At 34.6% G+C, this 19245-nt stretch overlaps 1 protein-coding gene across 2 annotated transcripts in view; it reads left to right on the top strand.

Moving 5' to 3' along the window:
- Positions 1-19245, top strand: part of ADGRA1 (adhesion G protein-coupled receptor A1) — a 270862-nt gene that overhangs the window by 39863 nt on the left and 211754 nt on the right. For both annotated transcript variants that reach the window (XM_035330799.1, XM_035330800.1), the window contains exon 2: positions 2157-2228. In XM_035330799.1, the coding sequence (XP_035186690.1) occupies positions 2157-2228 (72 nt within the window). The remainder of the gene's footprint in view (positions 1-2156; positions 2229-19245) is intronic.

The raw sequence follows: 19245 nt of genomic DNA, 5'->3' as shown, positions 1-19245 counted from the left end.
AGCCAGATGAGAGTTCTGAAGTGCACGTATCTTTGTGAATCGGGCTTTGCAGAACAGTCCAAATATAATATTTATATCTAATGTCATTGTAATAGGCCTCAGAGATGGTCTCTCTGTAACACAGTGCATAACTAAATGACCCAATATGAAGTGGAATTTGAGACGTGAGTCTTTCCAAGCCTAGCCAATTTTAAATTGGGACTTTATTTTTTCTTGACTGATCCAAGTTCTGTGCAGCCTCAGAAGATAAGATCAAGGAAAGAACAGAATAAAATAATAGAAAATTTAATGTATTTACATTTTCCAGTTTAGATATTAATAATTTTAAAACAATTACCAAATTTAGTCACAGTGTGGGTACCTAAAAAATTTCAGAAAATCTGAAAAATTTAATCAATTTTTGATAACAGAATCATCTCTTTCATTATGTCATTGCTGAAACACATTGCTAAGACTTTCCTAAAGAGTTAGAGAAATACTTAATGTCGTACATACGATTTTTTTTTTTTTTACCTTAAAAGTAGAAGGCAGATCTTACGAGATGTGGAGTTACTTAGACAATGACAGTATACTGTGTGTATATTGGAGCATAGCTGTTTTTTGTCGTAAACATGGGAATCTGCATGCTTTTAGATACCTGGGTTTAATTGTTCATGATTGATCCCAAATTGCCACGTTTGTGTTACAGTGCCTGGTTCTGGGTAAGGAGTAATGTTGCTGCACAAGTTCATTCAGACACACCAGGGTGTAATAGCACACAGATTAGCTCCTAGCTCAGAGCTGAATTGCTCTGTTCTTCATATCCTCTGGCCATGGGCCATCAAACTACATTAGATTATATGTATATGTTTATTGGTGAATTTTACAAAGAACTTGAAAAAATCTCCAAATCTTACTAACATTACAGTATTTCTCTACATCAATTATACTTTGTGTTTCAGTATCAGTATTAATGTGTTGCCTTTTGCATCTAGACTTAAAAAAATATGTAATATGCATATGCTTGGGTAAAGCCCTTACTGTTTATATGTAATAAGAAACAGTAAGAGCCAGACAAGTAAAGATAGTCTTGTGCAACACATAATTTTAAACTTTAGAAAAAAAAATATTCACAAAGTCTCCAGCTTGCTTGTTATGAGCATAAGGTTTCTTCTGATATTTGGTAAGCAACGTCTCTTATTTTGAAATGGACTTTGTGCTCTTCTATAACTTATGGTAAATTCTTTTTACAGCAGGTGGAATAAGATTTGTTAAGAGACAGAAGTTTCTTCTGCACATTGTATAACCATTCTTAAAAAAAAAAAAAAAAAGAAAAAAAAGAAAAAAAATGATTTCTTGAGCTTCCAAAACAAATTGCACTTCTTTTGTATATTGTAAGGTTTTAATAGGTAACATCTTCAGAATGACTGCATATTTGTATTGTATGGCTTCTGAAATAGACATGAAAATATAGCAGTGAAAAATCACTAAATTAGGGCCTCTTGTGACATTGACAGAGGAAAAATAGACAACTTCATCAATAGCTTGTATGTAGGGTCAGTTTACGTATGTACTTGATGGTTGTGAATGGGACAAACTTAGCTGCATTACTGAATTTCTACTGTATAGAAGTTGCAAGAGGAAAAGCATTTTTGACTAAGCCTCTTTTTGTGGTAGAAATCTTTTTTTTTTTTCTTCTTCTTTTTTTCCCTCTTCTATAGAAGGTGAAAAGAAAATATTTTCTGTTTTCTTCTAGAGAACAGGTTAGGGCTTGTAGATCTGTTATGGCAGATTTAGTCTAAGGGAACAGTTTTTAACATGTCCCTTGCTTCATCTGCCTTTTTTTTTTTTTTTTTTTTTTTGACTGGGAAGTCCAACAAATATATTTGCCAGTAGTAATGTTGAATCTACTAGTGATGTGGAGACATCAATATTATACTTTCCAAGTCGTAGCCAAAGTTCATTTGCTGACATATTTCTTGAATGTGCTTTTATTTAATAAATAAGAAACCGAAGGAAATGGTAATTTTTATTTACTGCTATGATGGGAAAATGCAAATGAGGCACAGAATTTTGTGATTAGTATTTTACAGAGCAGTCATTTACTATAATTACATGTTTTTAATCAGTGGAATTATCATGTTCTATTAACCAAATTCTTTCCTGACTTCTTCTAGGATTCTGAGTAACAACAAGATCTTATGGTTGAAGAATGGCTCTTTCTTTGGGCTGAGATCCCTGGAGAGACTGTGAGTAACTGATCAGCCTCTTTCCACCTTCAATTAAAAGTCTTCATATTTTAAGTGTAAAAACAAACCTCGACAACAAAGTTAAAGTGGTCTGAACTGTACTGCATAATACAGTTTCTAAGCAGTTGTCAAGTTAATAAAACAGAATAGAAATGAGTGAATGGGGATGGACACTGAAAATACAGGAAGGCACTACCATCAATTTGGAACTAAAATAAACATCCAGTCAAAGACTTGTACTACGCTGTGTACACTGTCATAGTGAAGACTGGAATATGTAATGGTAACATTAATGTATCTGACATATAGTTTGGATTGTTTAACTCACTGGTCTCCAATACTTCTATTTTTAATTATATTCTAGACAAAGAAATTGGACAGCATTTATCACTGGAGCACACAGTGACATTGATGTAGGTCCATGTTTGTATGTTTGCAGTCAGCATTTAGAAGGGGTAGACAATGAGGTTTACATCTAATCTCAGAAGCAACTGATGAATTAGGGAGAAAACAGTTGGAAACTTCAGTGGAATAAATCCACATTGCAACTCTATTGTAGAAACACTGTTTTCTGTATATATAGGTCACTCATTTGAAAATAATCATGTCAGCAAGTCTAAATGTCTTTATAGTCTTTTTTTTTTACCTCTCAACTTACTTTGCCAGTGCATCTAAATGAGTAATTATATTATGCCTTATTTTAAAATATCTCCTGCAGCTTAAGCTAAATTATTTTTATGTTCATTCCTAAGAATAACATCATTATATAGAGCTGTTGATATAAAGTAGTTGTTACATTTGTGTATTCATGAATATATTCATATATTCTATGACAAGTGAAAGTTTCCATATAGTGTAAAAAAAAAAAAAAAAAGGAACAAAATATATTTAGTTCAACATTAACTAATATTTTACTATATATGTTTGCAATGTGCCTGCTGTTTCTGGTTGTGTATTAAGCCAGGTAATGAAGTATATATGATACTGAGATGTATGACTAGTCTAACTGTAATTTAAAAATAAACAATATATTTCAAGGCCTGGAATAATCCCTTAAGCACCTTCAAAGTTTAGGATAAAACTAACTGTCTGAACAGTCTATGTAAGTGAATATTAAATTTTCTCTGCATACAGTTATAGATGTAACAAACACTTCATTTAATATTAGCAATATTAAATGCTTTGGTATGGAGTAGTTCTGATTTGTGTTATTTATTGACTAGCTAATTCTCAGTTGTAATGATGATTTATAAAGATGTTTGCAAACATTTTAGAGAAAATCTGGACTAAAAGATAGGATTACAAATTTATTGAAAGAAAATAAATCAGTAAAAAAAATCCTAATGTATTAAAATAAAGCACTGGTGTTGAGAAATAGAGGAAAACATTTCCTCTATTTTATTCTTTCCTTTTTATTTTTTATTTTTTTTAGGTTTAATCTGCATTTTTATACATCTGGCAAGGAAACTTGAAACAAAGATGCATATGGATTCATAATGAATTAGATTTGAATAAGCTGGCAATGGTATTGAGGACGTACTTTTAAAAAACCTTGTTAGTTATCTAGTTAGAGAAATACTTTAACCTGAAGGGACATTGCAAACAGTATTGAAAACAGAAAGCAACAACAACAAAATACCTTAGTTTCACAGCCTCAATTATCATCACCATCTAAACCTTATTAATTTTATAGTATTGATTTTTCACAACATTACAGATGAAATGGGTGTCATCTCTGTGTATGGTAAGTGCTATTTGGCCACACTGCTAATTCAAAATCTGTAAGTCATTCTTGCAGCAAAGGCTAGGAGTCAGGTGGTGACATTCTCATCAGATTCAAATTCTCTGATGCTTGTTCTGTCTCTGCACACTTCTCATCAGTATTTACAAAGGTCCAGTTTCGGCAGGGAAGTTGGAAATGGCTTGGATAATATACTCAAGAGGTGGAAGCAGTGGGTGTGGATGAGCACTCCTAACCTTTAGACAAGGTTTCCCACTGTGCCTCTCGTTTTACACAAACCACTTCAGAGTGTTACTACAGACACGTAAAATGGAGCACCATGGCAGCAACTGCTGGCAGTGTTTGTCCATCATAATGGACCAAAATTTTTTTTCCTTGCCTGAAAGGAGAGGTAGAGAATCATATTATACTTATATATAATATATATTTGTATATTAGCAGGAAAATCCAACTGAGGTAATGTTCAGTTTATAAGATGACGTGCTTAGAATGTAGGCATGCTGAAGTTAAGGCTTACTCATTCACTTTAGCTTTGCACTCCTTGTGGTCTTAAAAGGAACAAAAAGTTAGTGAAGAGAATGCCACAGAGACAAGAATCGTATGTCAGTAATTCTTTTGTGGTTACTGTGAACCACAAGAGCATTAGCTCATGTGGACTACAAAATCATTTAAGGTCAAACTTGAAAACTTTAGAGGGGAAGTAAACTTTCAGGTGGAACAGAGTGACTTGTATATCTGGCTTTTTCCTGGAGTGTTCAAAACCACTTTTTGAGCAGAGAGCTGTTTCAAGCCATAGTACAGTAAACTAGAGACAACTTTCACCTTATTATTTTGCTTTCCAAGGCATGTCACAACAGGAATTGGATTACAGAAGTGTTAGTCCTCCCAAGTCCTGGTGGTTTCTCAACAGTGTGTTACACAAGTGAGAGGTCTCACTGAGCAATTGTCTTAAACCAGAATTCCTCATTTTATGCAACTTTAATCAAGTAAACTGAGAAAATTCAAACTGCTCATCAACAGACTGTTTTACCAGTAAGGGAATATCTATTTATCAAAATCTTAAGACTATGGAAGACTGTCTCATATTGTGCATGAAACGCGTTTTTTTTTTTTTTTTTTTTTTTTTTTTTTTGTCGTTCTAATCTTAGTTGGATCTCACTTTGTATTGTTTCTGCAGGCCTCTCAGAATATTGCATTTTTTTTTCTTTCAAGCATAGCATGAATATTTTAAGTTTTCTATTTCAAATTGTCTTAAATTGTCTTATTACTGTAAAAGGAAATCTAATGTTAGCTTTTCAGATGATGCAGCCACCCAGAGAGGAAAAAAAAAGAGGATACCATTATTTTATTTGTAGATAATAAAGAAAGACAATAAAGATAGATAATATTTACTAATAAGTATTAATATTGAATATATTAATAATTGTTTGTATTAAAATGAAAACATTTAATAGTATCTGTATTAGAATGTATAATTAATAATGATCAGAATATATTTAAGAAATGTTAGCGTTTTTACTTGTCAGTTTATAAAAATGCTTTGAAAAAACACCATCCAACAAAAGGTGCCTTTTTTGTATTCTGTGTGTGTGAACTGTGAGTCACAAGAGTGCTCTGTAGAGGTGGCACACTATCTCAGTACTTAGCTTGAGTTTTCTGAAACCCTTGTGCTGTTTTGGAAAGGTTGACTCACAAATGTGTTTTAGCATCTGGATCATGATGCACCTCTGTGCCTCTGGGCTTACTTTGTAGTCTAACTAAAAAGAGGTATTAAGAAGTGAATAGTATTACTTAAAAAAACATGTGGGAGTAGAACCTTTCTGTAAACTTAGGATTTGGACTGTCCTCAGTCATATAGGCCTTGACTACTCCCTTTGTTTTGGATGAAAATCAGAAGTATGGGTAGAAAAATAAACGTATTTGAAACAACTGTGGTAAACAAACTGTTACGACCTTGAACGCATTTTTCTGGTACACCCTGTGGAGATGGCTTCGTATTCAGGAAGGCTGAGAGTTCAGTTTGGATTTGAAGCTTGTGGCAAAGACTTGACAGCTTGTAATTATTTGGGTTCCAGTGCCTACCCTGTTGGTATTTGGTGTCTTACATTCTAGTGAGATACATTGATCTGAGCAAGACAGCATAAAGTAATCATAAAGTAAGTTTTTCATATGCTCTTGGGACCATATAAGAAAGGCAAAGTAGGTTTTCCAAGCCATGAAACAGTGAGGTGGTCCTGTCGAGTAAATCTCAGCTATCCAGAAGCTCATTTAGTTAGTGATTTGGAGGATGTGAATAACTGATAGATTATGAACCTATATAGTTTGGTGGTAAAAAATATTCCATAAATTGAAACAATACATTCAATAGAAAATTCGTTCTATTATAGTTTGATTATATATATATATATTTATATATAAACTTATGGGCAGTGGGGATAACCATTGTTATCACCTGAGGAATCATAGGGTAGTGCAGACTGCCAAGTTACTAGCAGTTGCTGTATCATGGCAGTATATGGCATGGATCCTTCTCTAACAGCGCTATAGTCTCTGACCAGTGTGCAGCAAATGAGTACTATTAGTAGCAGTAGTGGAAAATTTATTTTTCCTTGACAATACTCTACCCCTAGAAGTGTCTCTTCTGGAGAGTGCCCTACTCCACATAATGCTTCTGGGGACAAGGACTGAGGCTGTTGGACCAGGTGCTACAGCTGTGCTGGACCCAAAGTCAAGATCTCAACTAGGAAATTAGATGTTTTTCCCTAATCCTGATGTCAGCTGGCAAAAAACTATGCATCTGAGCTATTAACAACACTAAATTTTCTTACCCTCCACAACAGCTACTGCAACAAAATTGTGTGGATAGCCCCTGTTCCATGCTGAGTCCCCAAGCTCCTTCTACCCGGGGCAATCTGTTGTGGCTTCTACTCCCCTGTGGGTTTCCTGGTACTCTAGTTGATCTAGTACTTGTGCAATTTCTGAAGTGGTTTTATGAAAGCTTTCTCTCTCTTTCATAACTGAATGTATGTTTTCATGAAGTGTATAGAAACATAATTACCTCTGAGGCTGCTGCCACTTTGTCCCCTGTGGCTGAAACTCTTTAACAGGTACTGAAGTTATTTAGAGGGAATCAACAAATAATAATAAAAAAAGAAACATAAGCAAACAGACCATCATTGCATAAGCAGTGTTTCCTTGGGAAATCAGGATGAAAGATCACTGTGCAATATTACACAGATTTTTCACAATTGACCAAGAACCAGGCACTAAGACTTTAACAGTGATTGTTTTACAGAAACTTGCTGTTGCATTTCCTAGTGTTTCTAGACAATGAAAATACCACTGAAGTATCTTTAAGAATTTAGTGTTTAATTTTTTTATATAGTTTTATTCATTTTATTTATTTATTTATGTATTTTAACTCTATAGACCAGACTTATTAGACTAGGTCTCACATTGTGTATTACCTTTATTAAATGTTATGTTATTGTAAGGTTACCAACTATGCAGACACATGTTGTCTTCATTTATTATTATATAAGAGTATACAAACACATGTTTTTGTTAGATTGCAGCGTAATGACTTTCTGCAACTATGTATTGTGCTGTGCAGCTGAAGTAATAACACATTAACTTGAGGGAATGAAAGGGCAGGAAAGACAAGCACAACAAATTAGACAATAGAAAAAAAATGTTAAACAGCTGGTATAAAAATATGGTATTTAGGTGGTCTTTGGCAAAGCTCAAGTGATGAAAGGTTAAAATATAAAAGTTTTGCATTTTTATATATTGAAGTGCTTCTTATAACATACAATTTACATTGTTTAAACTACTGGCCACTTCACTTTTCCTGCCTGTACATCTGAAATGTGTGTGTACACTTGCAGAAACAGAAATGTACTTATTTGGCACTGTGAAGGACTAGAAATATGCTTAAAGAAATGCTGAAAAAAAAATAATTTTCAACCTATATATATATATTCCATCTTTAAAGTTAGAAAATTCATAAATTAAATTTCAAAATATTTTTAATATTTGTTCTTGTTTGGAATTGTTTAAAAATAGATAAATACCAGTTGTTATAAGGTAATGTTTTGTGATAGCATTCAGGATTCAATTGCAGAACTTTTTTATTATTCTTTTTTTTTTTTTTTTTGTAGATGCTACATTTAAGGCATTGCATTTGGTTAATAAAAGCAGATTTTTAGCCACTGTACCTTTTACTTAAGGTTAATTACACCTTCTTAATTATAAAGGTGTATTCACAGAGAATTTTATGCATGCTGTAGCAAATACATAATAGGGCGTAATACTTGTATATTGATGTAAAAGAAGTGTTTGAAAGAAGAAAATAAATAAAAAGCAGTTATTTGAGGCAAATGACTGAAAATCAAGGATATGTTTTTGGGAGGTTGTTTTCCATAAATTGTCATTAAATCTTTGTCACATTGCTTGATCTCTCTCTACCTTAATTTTTCATCTGCAAAATAGTATTGTTTGGCTAGTATCTACAAATTTAGTAATACCGGAGGATCTCAATGCATCTAAAGAGTGAAAAGATTATATGAAAAACTACAATGATGATTATGTAATGCCAGTTATTTTATGTGGCAACTTTATATAGATTGAATATATTTTTTTTTTATGATGCACTCCTAACAGCCTGACTGGGAAGCAGTCTGAAGCAGCATGAATACACAAGTGCAGAGAGGATACTGATGCTCAGTTGATATATTTTGTGCAGCTCCATGCATCACCAAAATTAAGTTAATAGCTAAGTTATTAGCTAAGTCTTGTAGTAGATTTAAACTTCAGTTTTTGGTAAGCAGTGAAAAGCTAGTTTTTGTAGCAGAAAATTGTCCCGTAACAGAAAAATCGTTAGTTTGGAAGTAACTGTCTCTAAATCCCATGGAAATTATCTGAGTGTGGTGCTGGCTAAATAGCACAGTGCATGTACAGTTGGGCGGGGTTGGAGACGATCTTCAGTCTATAATCTCTTGTGACCCAGGCTCTCTTAGTGATAAGACTGAGGCAGTGTCAGCACATCTCTGTACCTGAGAAGACCATGACAAATGCTAACAGGGTTACAGTGAGGTGTTGCTGAGGTCATCCTCTTGCTGTCTTCTTGACAGGCTTTTCAGTGTCAGCGTTAGTCCAGACATATATTACTGGAAGAATAGATCATATTTAATCTGGTGTAATCAAATATCACAGGAAAAATTCAAATAAGATGGATCATATATAAAACATTTGTATTAACACACTTCTATTAAAAATAGATAGAATCCTGTCAGCAAGTAGGTATGCGTGTAAAGATTTGGACATTTTCTGTTGCTTATTATTTTTTTAACGGACGAAAATCATCTGTAGCTTTCCGATTGAATGTATTTTTTCCCCCTGTGGACAGTATATGAAATCAGAAATATGCCAAGTAAAATTAATGTAATGAACAACAACAACAAAAAAGCCTACCAGAGCTTTCCCAGAGCTAGGCTTTTGAGTTTGCAGAATTGATACTCCCACTCTCTGTTAGTATTTATTGGGTTCAGTGTTCTAAGTGCAAAATAAGAGAGACCTATGAATGCACTTACTACTGTAGCTTGATGAAAATGCCTGCTTGCTTACATAAGCAGCAAAACATGAAGATTCCTTTAAAACGTCATGAAACAGAAAACTGGACTTGGAAAAAGCACTGTTGGTCCTCATGTAGATGTAACGGAGTGCAGGGTAAAATGTATTTCAATGTAAATGCTGTTTAGTTGTAGGTGTTATTTTAAGGATATATTAATTTTCAATTGTTGCACAGAAATTTTGAGAAAACAGGAGGAGAAACAGAGGCAAGATTAAGGTCACAAATCAAACTGGGGTTAACTTAATTAAAAATTACATTTTCATTTTAGTTTTGTGGTCCTTTATGGATCTCTTGGTTAAATCTTGTGAATAACAATGAGTTACTCATTTAGTAACGCATAAGCTAAGTATGAGCATTTTTTTTTTGGAGGGGAGGAGAAGAAAAGCAGTAACAAAACCCAACAACAACAATAAACTACAACCTCCAAATTTTCCAAATTGCAGATATTACTGTGCCTTAGTATCAAAGAGAAATTTAGCATTTGTGTTGGGTCTGTCTGGGATGGAGTCACCTTTCCCTGCAGCAGCCCACACAGTGCTGTGCTCTGCACTCATAGCTGGAACAGCACTGGTATCACTCCAGTGTTGTGTCTATTGCTGCATAGTGCTGGCACAACATCAGAACTCCTTCCAGGCCCCCAAGAGCCAGCAGGCTAGGGGTGGGCAATTGATGGGGAGGGGACATCACCAGGGCAGCTGACCTAAACCAACCAAAGGGATATTCCATAACACCTGATGTCACACTCAGCAATAAAAGGGGGGCTCTCATGGGGGAGGGTCTCTCCTGAACAACCGGTACGCGTTTTGAGGCCCTGCTTCCCGGGACGTGGCCGAACATCGCTCATTGATGGGAAGTAGAGAATAATTTTTTTTTCTTTCTCTCTGTGCTTCCGCGCGGCCTTGTTGTTTCTTTTGTTTCTCTTTCTCCCCATTCCCCTTTCCTTAATTAAATCAATCTCATCTCAAACCTCGAGCTCTTTGTGTTGTCTTTTCTCCCCCTTCCTCTTTGAGGAGGGGAGGAGTGAGAGAGCGGTTGTGGTGGAGCTCGGCTGCCCATTCGAGTAAAACCATCACAGCATTTTATCAGGAATTATGAACCTATTGTTATCTTTAGTATGACTGTCAGAAACAGAAGAGTTAGAAATAAAAAGGAAAATTGCATTACCCTCTTTCTAATAGGCATAGGTACTGTAAATCTTGCAAGCATGAAGTGACTGTCAAGGCACTTGTAATGTAATCTGACAGAAGGATAATGTATTTTTTTTTTCTTCTAGTCAATTGTTGTTATCCAGTACAAAGTCACAATATTGGATATCACATACTTCACAGTTTAGGGAATGAGGCAACAGGAAAATACCCTGTATGTATACTTGTGCAGAGCTTCTACATCATGACACTTAAAAAAAGCAATAATTCTTTAAAGAAAGTATATTTCCTTTGGGGTATTACAGTGCCATTTAAGAACAGCAGCAATTAACTCTGGAAGAACAGATTAGTGAAGTCAATCCCATAGTTTAAGTGCAAAGGATCCAGGACCAAGTGTGATTTTCAACTTTTCTTTCTACCTTAAGCCTTACCTTAAGCCTTTCTACCTTAAGCCTACCTTAAGTTTTTCTTCTAAGCATTAATTTCTCTGCGTCTTGTGGTATTTTTCCCTGTGATATTTTTACTCTCTGACAGAAACAACATGGGCTAAAAGACCATGTCTGTGCTCTAAATTCTGTTCTTCATAATGAGACATAAGACTTGCCAGGGCTGCGTTCACTTGCAGGCCACCTCTCATTGCCTGATGGGAATTTATGTCATGCTGAACATGCTGCTGGGATTGCATTCCTCCAGTTCAGGTGAGAAGCTATGGTTTCAGCTTGGGCATGAAGTTGCCAGCTGCTGGTATATATGTCATATAGTAATAGTATTTAGAACATCAGTGGTTTGCCAGGCTCTATTTCTACACTTGTAGCTATTTTTTTTTTTTTTTTCCTTGACAAAACAGATTTCTGTTGGAAACGCTACTGTGACAGAATAAAAATGTTTTCTGGGGATGCAGCACTTTAAAGAACACCATTGTCAAAGATGTCAGTATTTCAATTCAAGTCTATACCGTTTTGTATTCAAATAGCAGAACCTTCTGGCAATGATCAAGCTGAACCATACTACTAAGGAGTGAAGCAATCCTATAAAGAAATGGCTTACTAGTTGGTGAAGAAGGAAAAACAAAGTATTTAAGGGCAGTTTGTATAAAGTCATACCAGCAGCATGGTGGGAAGCCAAGCTGATAAAAATTAGTGCTAGTTGATCAATAACTGAGCTAATCTTACGAGTGAACTGCAAGATATGTTGCTAGCAGACTCCCTGTGTTCAGTATTCTGTGGTTGTGATTCTTCAGCTGTAAGCTATTTTTTATGCAAAAGATGGAATAATATTTCCAAACTTCAAAAACTATTATAATTATCTTTGAATTCATATGTGATGTGGTCTTTAGCATTTTTAATGTTAAAAAGACCAAAGGTAGTTACCTCATCTTGTAGTACATGGGCATAAAACGTGAGGGACCTCAAGTCTTGAACAGGAACATCTCCCCCACATCAGGGTGTCCAATGTCTGTCCTTCCTTTTCAGTTTATTTATTTATTTTTTCTTTATTTTTTTTTTTCCCCCTCTCGCTTTCTCTGACTTGATCTCAATTGACAGACATTTCTCATTAGCTTTTTTATAGAAAAAAAGTAGTATGTAAAATCTGTTCTATCCCAAAAGCTTAGATCTACAGACCTATAAGGTCTCTGATGAAAACCTATTACAAATGTAAGGGTAGTGCAGAAATATACCAAGGGCAATAAATGACACTCAGAGCTTGTTGCCCTCTAAACTTATTGGGGTGCTTGCAGAAAGTATAGTTCATTTACTGACTCTTGTACTTCACCAAGAATCTCTGACAAGATTTTTTTTTTTTTTTTAAAAAAAGGAATGCACTTGAAGTAGAAGGAAAGACTATGTTTTATGCCAATTTAGTTTAAAAAAATTACAAACCCAAAATGTGTTGTCTGAAGTAGTTAGGAAAGCTGATGTAATATAACAGCTGAGGGCAGTTTTTCTCCCCACTTCTTAATATAGACAGAATTGATTAGTTGGGTGTAGTATAGTGCTGCGTGTGTCAAGTAGGTACAAAATGGTTGTTCTCACGAGAAAATTGCATGCAGACTTAGCACATGATAAGCTGTCTTGTGTTAACACAAATTACCTCGTTCTTGAAATGGAAAGTGACTGGGAGAGCTATAGAGGATGTTTGTGCAGTCTGAGCTATGCACATATTCTGTGGAAAAAAAAAAAAGAATTAAAAAAAAAATCCTCTGTGGTCTACTTTAGAAAGTGTTTTGCTGAGGAGAATACAGAGAGAAACATTGTGCTGGAATAAAAATTTGTATTTTTATTAACTTGCATACTTGAATGAATAAACTGAAATTATTATATGTAATGATAGTGAGCTTCATCTCATAGAAATAAGCAGTTTTAGTTAAAAATAAGCCACTTGAGTTAGCATAATGGGAAAAAAAAACTTGTTGACGCATAAATAAAATGTTTTTTTCATGCTTTTATAAACCAAAAAACTGCCAAAAGGGCAGCCTGAAACTCTTCAAATCAATTCATTTCTGTCTATGAAAAAATCTGAAAGACGCTAAATCAGGAAAAATGATTTTAGTTATAGGTACCTGAAAATATATATATATATATATACATATTAAAAAGCATACCCTCTCAACCACAGTTGTAACATTTTTGCTATGATGTGGTAGTTACCAGCCAATGAAATAAACTTTTACAGTTAACGTACATTCCCCTGACACATGGTGTGCGTTTGTTATTTTCAGCAAGTGCTCTATTTTTCATTATATTTTATTTTTATGTTCAATATTCACATTTGTTTCAATGCAAAGTAAGTTAATACTTTTTAAAAAGACCTTAAAGACATGCCTTTCAGCTGAAATGGGAGTTTAAAGTACATTGTGTTCAGAACAAAGCAGTGTTTTCTGCAATGTGTCAGCAGCTAAGTTGAGCATTTGATAGCTTTTTTCCCCTTTGTACCATTAATTGCTTTTAGGTTTTTCTGGGAATTGCTTGTTCCTCACAAGGGACAATTCTCCCAGTTGAGTGAAGTTTAAGTACTGTATTAGGCTTTCCTACTGTATAGAGTTATGTGAACTTACAAAAATATTTAGGAATGTGAGACCAGAATGGGTTGCAGCCAGACTATTTCCAGGGATAAAAAGAAAATTTGTTCAATGCCCCCTCTCATCATATGCACCATAAACCAGCCACAGCATTAATTGCTTTCCAGCACTCCATTAAGAACACTGAAACTTTAGTTCAAAATAATGTCCCTTAAAAATATAATGTGTCAGAGGAGATGAAATTGTAATGTGACACTTTAATATTTTTTAATTTTATTTTATTTTCATAATTTTCTTTTTATGTTTCTTTGCCACTGGAACAAATAAATCCTTATTAGTTCAAATCTGACGGTTTCTTTAACCATGAGTGTGCTAGCAAGGTACACTAATGCAGGCATCTGACATGTCTTCAGTGCCTAACCAGTTCAGGTTGCCAGCACATACTATGCAACACTCCCTCTCTTGGCACTTTTTAGCATCTTAATTAAAAGGGAGGAGGAGCAGGGGCGGAACCTCCAGAAGCCACATCCTGTATCAAGCAAGAAGTAAAAAACAAAAATTTGCTGGTACTTGCATGCCCAGAGAAGCTTTAGCTCTGGAGATGCAAAGATTCATATCACAAATAGCAATTTCTAATTCTAGTAAACACCATCGAGGCATAAACCCCCTTCCATACCAGTTTCAAAGAGCATTTTGAAAAAAACAATGTGAAGGCTGCTCTAAATCTTTATTATTATTATTATTATTACTTTGTGTAATAACATCTTTGTATTATTTTTACTTTTTCTAATATGTGGTCTAAATGTACTAATAGCCTATTTTTATCCATATTATTGTATACTACTGTTATCCTTTAATTCAAATGAAACCATTTCCCATAGTAGTGTTCACCACTAATAAGGAATGCTGTAATATTTACTTTTCTGGGCTCAGCAAGCCAAAAATAGGGTAATCTCAGTGACGTCATGAAAATAACCTTTAAATGTTTGTTTATGGGCACAAAACCTCAACTGTATCTATAAGTAAGATTATTATCTGCAAAGATTTAGTCTGTATCCAGTGACAATATATTCTTTTATTAATAGTCTAAAATATATTTGCATCCAGTGTATTGAATGTTCAGACAAGTAATTTTTCAGCCTAGCTAAACATCCAAAAGTTATGTTCACGCTGTAAACCTCTCATAGAGGTCAATATATGGAAGACCCCTCTGGAGAACCTACATGCAGTAAATATCCTCTGGAAATTCACTGGGACATTAGGGCTTAGGAGGTCTGTATAAAGCTGCTTTATCTGGACTTGTGTAACCAGCCAGTGCTGACCAAATTGTCATTTAAACACAGTGAAAATTGAAAGCTTCTTGCTGGTGACGTTGAATTGATTCCTACTTTTCTCATTTTTATTTCTATTCTCCCTGTTTTCAGGTTGAATGATGACATTACTGGGTATGGGTAGGGATCGTTTGTTTCTTTTTCCTGTCTCTAGAACTGAGAACTCAGTAAACTAATCATCTGGGGTTTTTATTTGTTTGTCTGTATTTGAACTGTCATCTGCCCAGAGATAGAGGATAAAATGCAAACCTTTTGTTAAAGGTCTTCTCTCCTGATTTCCTTGTGTTCAGGTGTGTGGGTAGAGGGTCTGTGATAAACACTTTGTAGATTGTGTAAATCAAATGAAATGCTTTTTCTTCAGAAGCAAAACTAGACATCTCACTTATATTTTTTTTCCTATTGACTTTGTTATTCCACAGCAGCTGCTCCCTGGTTTCATACACCTATCTGCTCATGTATTCTTACTGTCAGATGAAAAAATTCATCTTAGCTAATAACTCTGACATAATTTCTCCTTCATTCTGCCATTTCCTACTTTTCCATTTGCCTTGTATTAATTTATATTAAGCAGTGACATTGAAAGGAAAAACATCTAGCAAAACTAGAAAAAATAGTATGATAAAATCATAAATATTATTAGAGGGGTGGAGGATGTGCATAGAATGTCAGAAGGCACCTGCCTGTTTGGAAGGAGTTAGCAACAGCACATCTTTTTTCATGCATGACTTTTATGCATGTTTTCTTCTTTCATTCACATTGACATAATGAAATTACTGTTTTTTCCACCTCTGTGTTGGGTCACTGTGCTAACGGATGTATGTCCTAAATTTTTGTTTTCTCATTTCACGTTTCTCCCCTTTTGATAATTTGTTTTTTAAATGAAATATTCATTTCCTAGACATGTGATCCCTATAGGCTTATATATAAAAGAACAGTTGTTCTTTGTCACTGTATTTGCATTCCTGTATTGCTCTGTCTACTTATATTGTATGGAAATGACCAAGACAGACATGTTGCTCTTGCGTGTAGTATTAAATATCTGGATAATTAGTTAAATGGTTCAATAAGTGTGCGTAAATTCCTGTATTATTTTTTTACCATTGTCTTGTTTTTCCCCACATCCATTAGAACATTTTAGTATGAAAATTCCTCAATTAAAAGAATAAAATTCTAATTCTCATGTAGGTGAGTTAAGCCAAGTTTCCTATCTTCAGCCTGCCTAATGCCTCTCAGTAGCCCTTGTGTCTTTCCACACCTCCATGTTATGGAGATGCAATTCCTTCATGCTCCACCTCTTTCACAGGAACAGCCCATGTTGCTTCAGAAAACATAACTGGTTTGCTGCCGAGCAGCCATTTCATTAGCAAACATTTTGGGAAGGAAGGTAGTTTCAGACAGAGAACTAAAGCGGTGTCTCTGATTGAGGTCCACAAAGAATATAATTAGTAATTTACGAAGTAAGTATACTGGACATGTGAAGTTAAACACACAGCAGCAATCACAGCATGAACTCTTCAGGACTCTGGCCAATGTATGCAAAAGCCTGTACAGGGATGTCATTGTTGTAGTTGTTACTTCAACTTGTGCAACTTTCTTGCACGTGGTCTGCCACATTTTCTTTTGCCGAACAAACCTAACAAATACCTTTCTTCAAATATTTGGAGTGTCTTAGTTGGGCTAGGCTTCAACAGAATAAATCTCTAGTGTTTCTAATGAACTATAGAGAATTAGTTGTGTGATTTAGCTATTTATTTATTTTAATTCTTGTATTCAGAGGTTGCAAATCTGTTGCTCTGTAAATAGTGTATGTTAGTGAAGTTACTGGTGGTAGACTATGTAGTCCCAATTTTTCTTTTAAGTTACTTTGATCTAAAAGCAGATAGGGATACTGTTTTCATTAACTGAGTTTAAAGGAAACTTAAAATGTATAAGATATGTGGGAAGGGTGAACAGCATGTATGCTTCCTTGTGTTCTACAGTCAGACTTTCATGAAGAAAATTTTCTGAAGCCAAAGCTTTTCTGATGACTTAAATGATATTTAAGTCATTGTGTAGTTACACAACATTTAAAATATGATATATGGGATATATGAAAAACAAAATCTAATGAGGTGTAGTGAGCCAGCCAAAAGCAGAAAGGATCAAGCAATGTATTATCAGTCTTGCAGAATGAGTGAAAGAACCTTTTATACTGGCTTACAAATTTTACTGTCAAACTTTAGCAAAGGGCTAATGTGAAAAGAACAATCTATCTGCATGCTGAACTAAAACTTTAAATGGCCCCTTTTCGTGTTTCAATATTGAGATAGTAGCATACCCGGCCACTTGTACTGATCTTGACTTTCAGAACAATCCTTTTAAATACAATATTATTTTGGTAATGTTACCTCTAGCTTCATTGCTCATAAGCTGGTGTTCTGACATTAAGAATAGCACAAATCATCATGATTTTCTACCTTACAGCTACACGAGTGCACTGTTTGCATCACTTGCTCAGATAAATTCAGGTTAGCTAAGTAAGAGGTGATAGATCACAATAATACTGCCCGTTTGGCAATGTTTATTCTAGATGCAATTACCTTTCATTTCCCATTGAAGTTTCAAGCTCCTTTGTGAGACAAAATGAATGTGGATTCAAAGAAAATAAAAAAGAGAATGCATGTTCACTTATGTGTAATATCAGTGCCAATTTGCCAGCAGTGAGCCTGAAGGAAGTCAGCCTGCCTGCTCCACCACTCACCCAGAAAGTTAGCAGAACAGTCAATCAGCCAATTACCCAGCGATCTATCTACATCCCAGAATGCTAAAAGTCAAAGCAATTTTTTTTGTTCTTAACTGGCATTTCTCCATTTGCATGCCAGCTATTCTGGGAGTTTTCCATATGTTAGATTTGGGGATATGTCAGTTTTGTTTTCTGGCTTATTGTCTTGAATTTTCCTAATCATATTCTATTTTATTATATTGCTGAAATCAAGGAATTTTGAAGTGTTATTTTTACTAGTATATTTGCCTAGGCATTCCCATTTAATTTTATCCCACCTGACTTTATAGAATTAAAATGAAGGTGGCTGTTTTACTGCTTGTTTGCTTAATTTCTAGCAATGTCAAAGAAAAGACTTAAAGAAACAATTCAAGAAGGAGCTGATAGAAACACAAAGTGCAGCACCATCACCGTCCTCTGCCCCCTTTGTTGCTTCCTCCTCCTCTTCTCTCAGAAACCAAGGCAATGGAAATGGTTAGAGCTTACCACACCTTGCAGGGGAAGGTAGCAGTTCAGGCAATGAAGATATGTGTATTAATAGTACACCACCCCTGGATGATTTGTCCTTCCTGTTTCTGGTTTATTTGCCTATTATCAGTGGGTAAACTGTTAGAATATGTTTTTAAAGCTAATCAGTAATTGTCATAATAAATTAATTGACTGTTACCAGAGCCAAAGAAGTATCGTTTATCTTAACCTAATTAAGTCTATGTCTGAAGTGATGCTGGAGATGAGTCTGTTCTTGAAATAACGGTTTCCATCAGCAACAAGTACATCAGCCATCATTTGATCTGAATGTATTTTGCTTAAAATATACTTAACAGTTTATATACATTTCACATACTTCTGGAAAGTGTTGTGTTTGTTTTTTATATACTAGGAACAGTCATAAATTTGGATACCTATTCTTGGTTTGCTTGGTTGCGTAATGAATATGGATTGTAAATACCTTTTTCAGGGAAAACAAAACAAAACAAATTTACTGCACCAGAGAACTTCTTCTAAATATGTTTTATGCACTATTTTTATAGCTGTTTAATAGCATTGTATACTATATTTTCCTGGAATGTAATAGATACTTATTAAAATTAGTGTTGCAAACCTTTAGGCAAATGTAATTTTGAAATACGTTTTTCTTTTGTTCTAGAATTTAAATTATATAGCATAATTGTATAATACTTGCCTTTAAAAACCTTCCAATGCAGACTTAGTTTTCCAACTAAATAATTAAAAAGTTAAAACTTTAATTTTGAGATCTTCTTTCTTTTTCCCTATAAAAAAACTCTACTCCAAAAGCTTAGTACAGATTTGTTCTAATTCTGTATTTTTAATCCCTAGTGCTAATAATTTCATCAGATCTTTTGGTTGCTGTTTGGTTTACTTAAAGG

This window comes from Oxyura jamaicensis, chromosome 6 (assembly GCF_011077185.1).
Source record: "Oxyura jamaicensis isolate SHBP4307 breed ruddy duck chromosome 6, BPBGC_Ojam_1.0, whole genome shotgun sequence".
Lineage (NCBI taxonomy): Eukaryota > Metazoa > Chordata > Aves > Anseriformes > Anatidae > Oxyura > Oxyura jamaicensis.
This window is presented reverse-complemented; position numbering and strand designations above follow the sequence as displayed.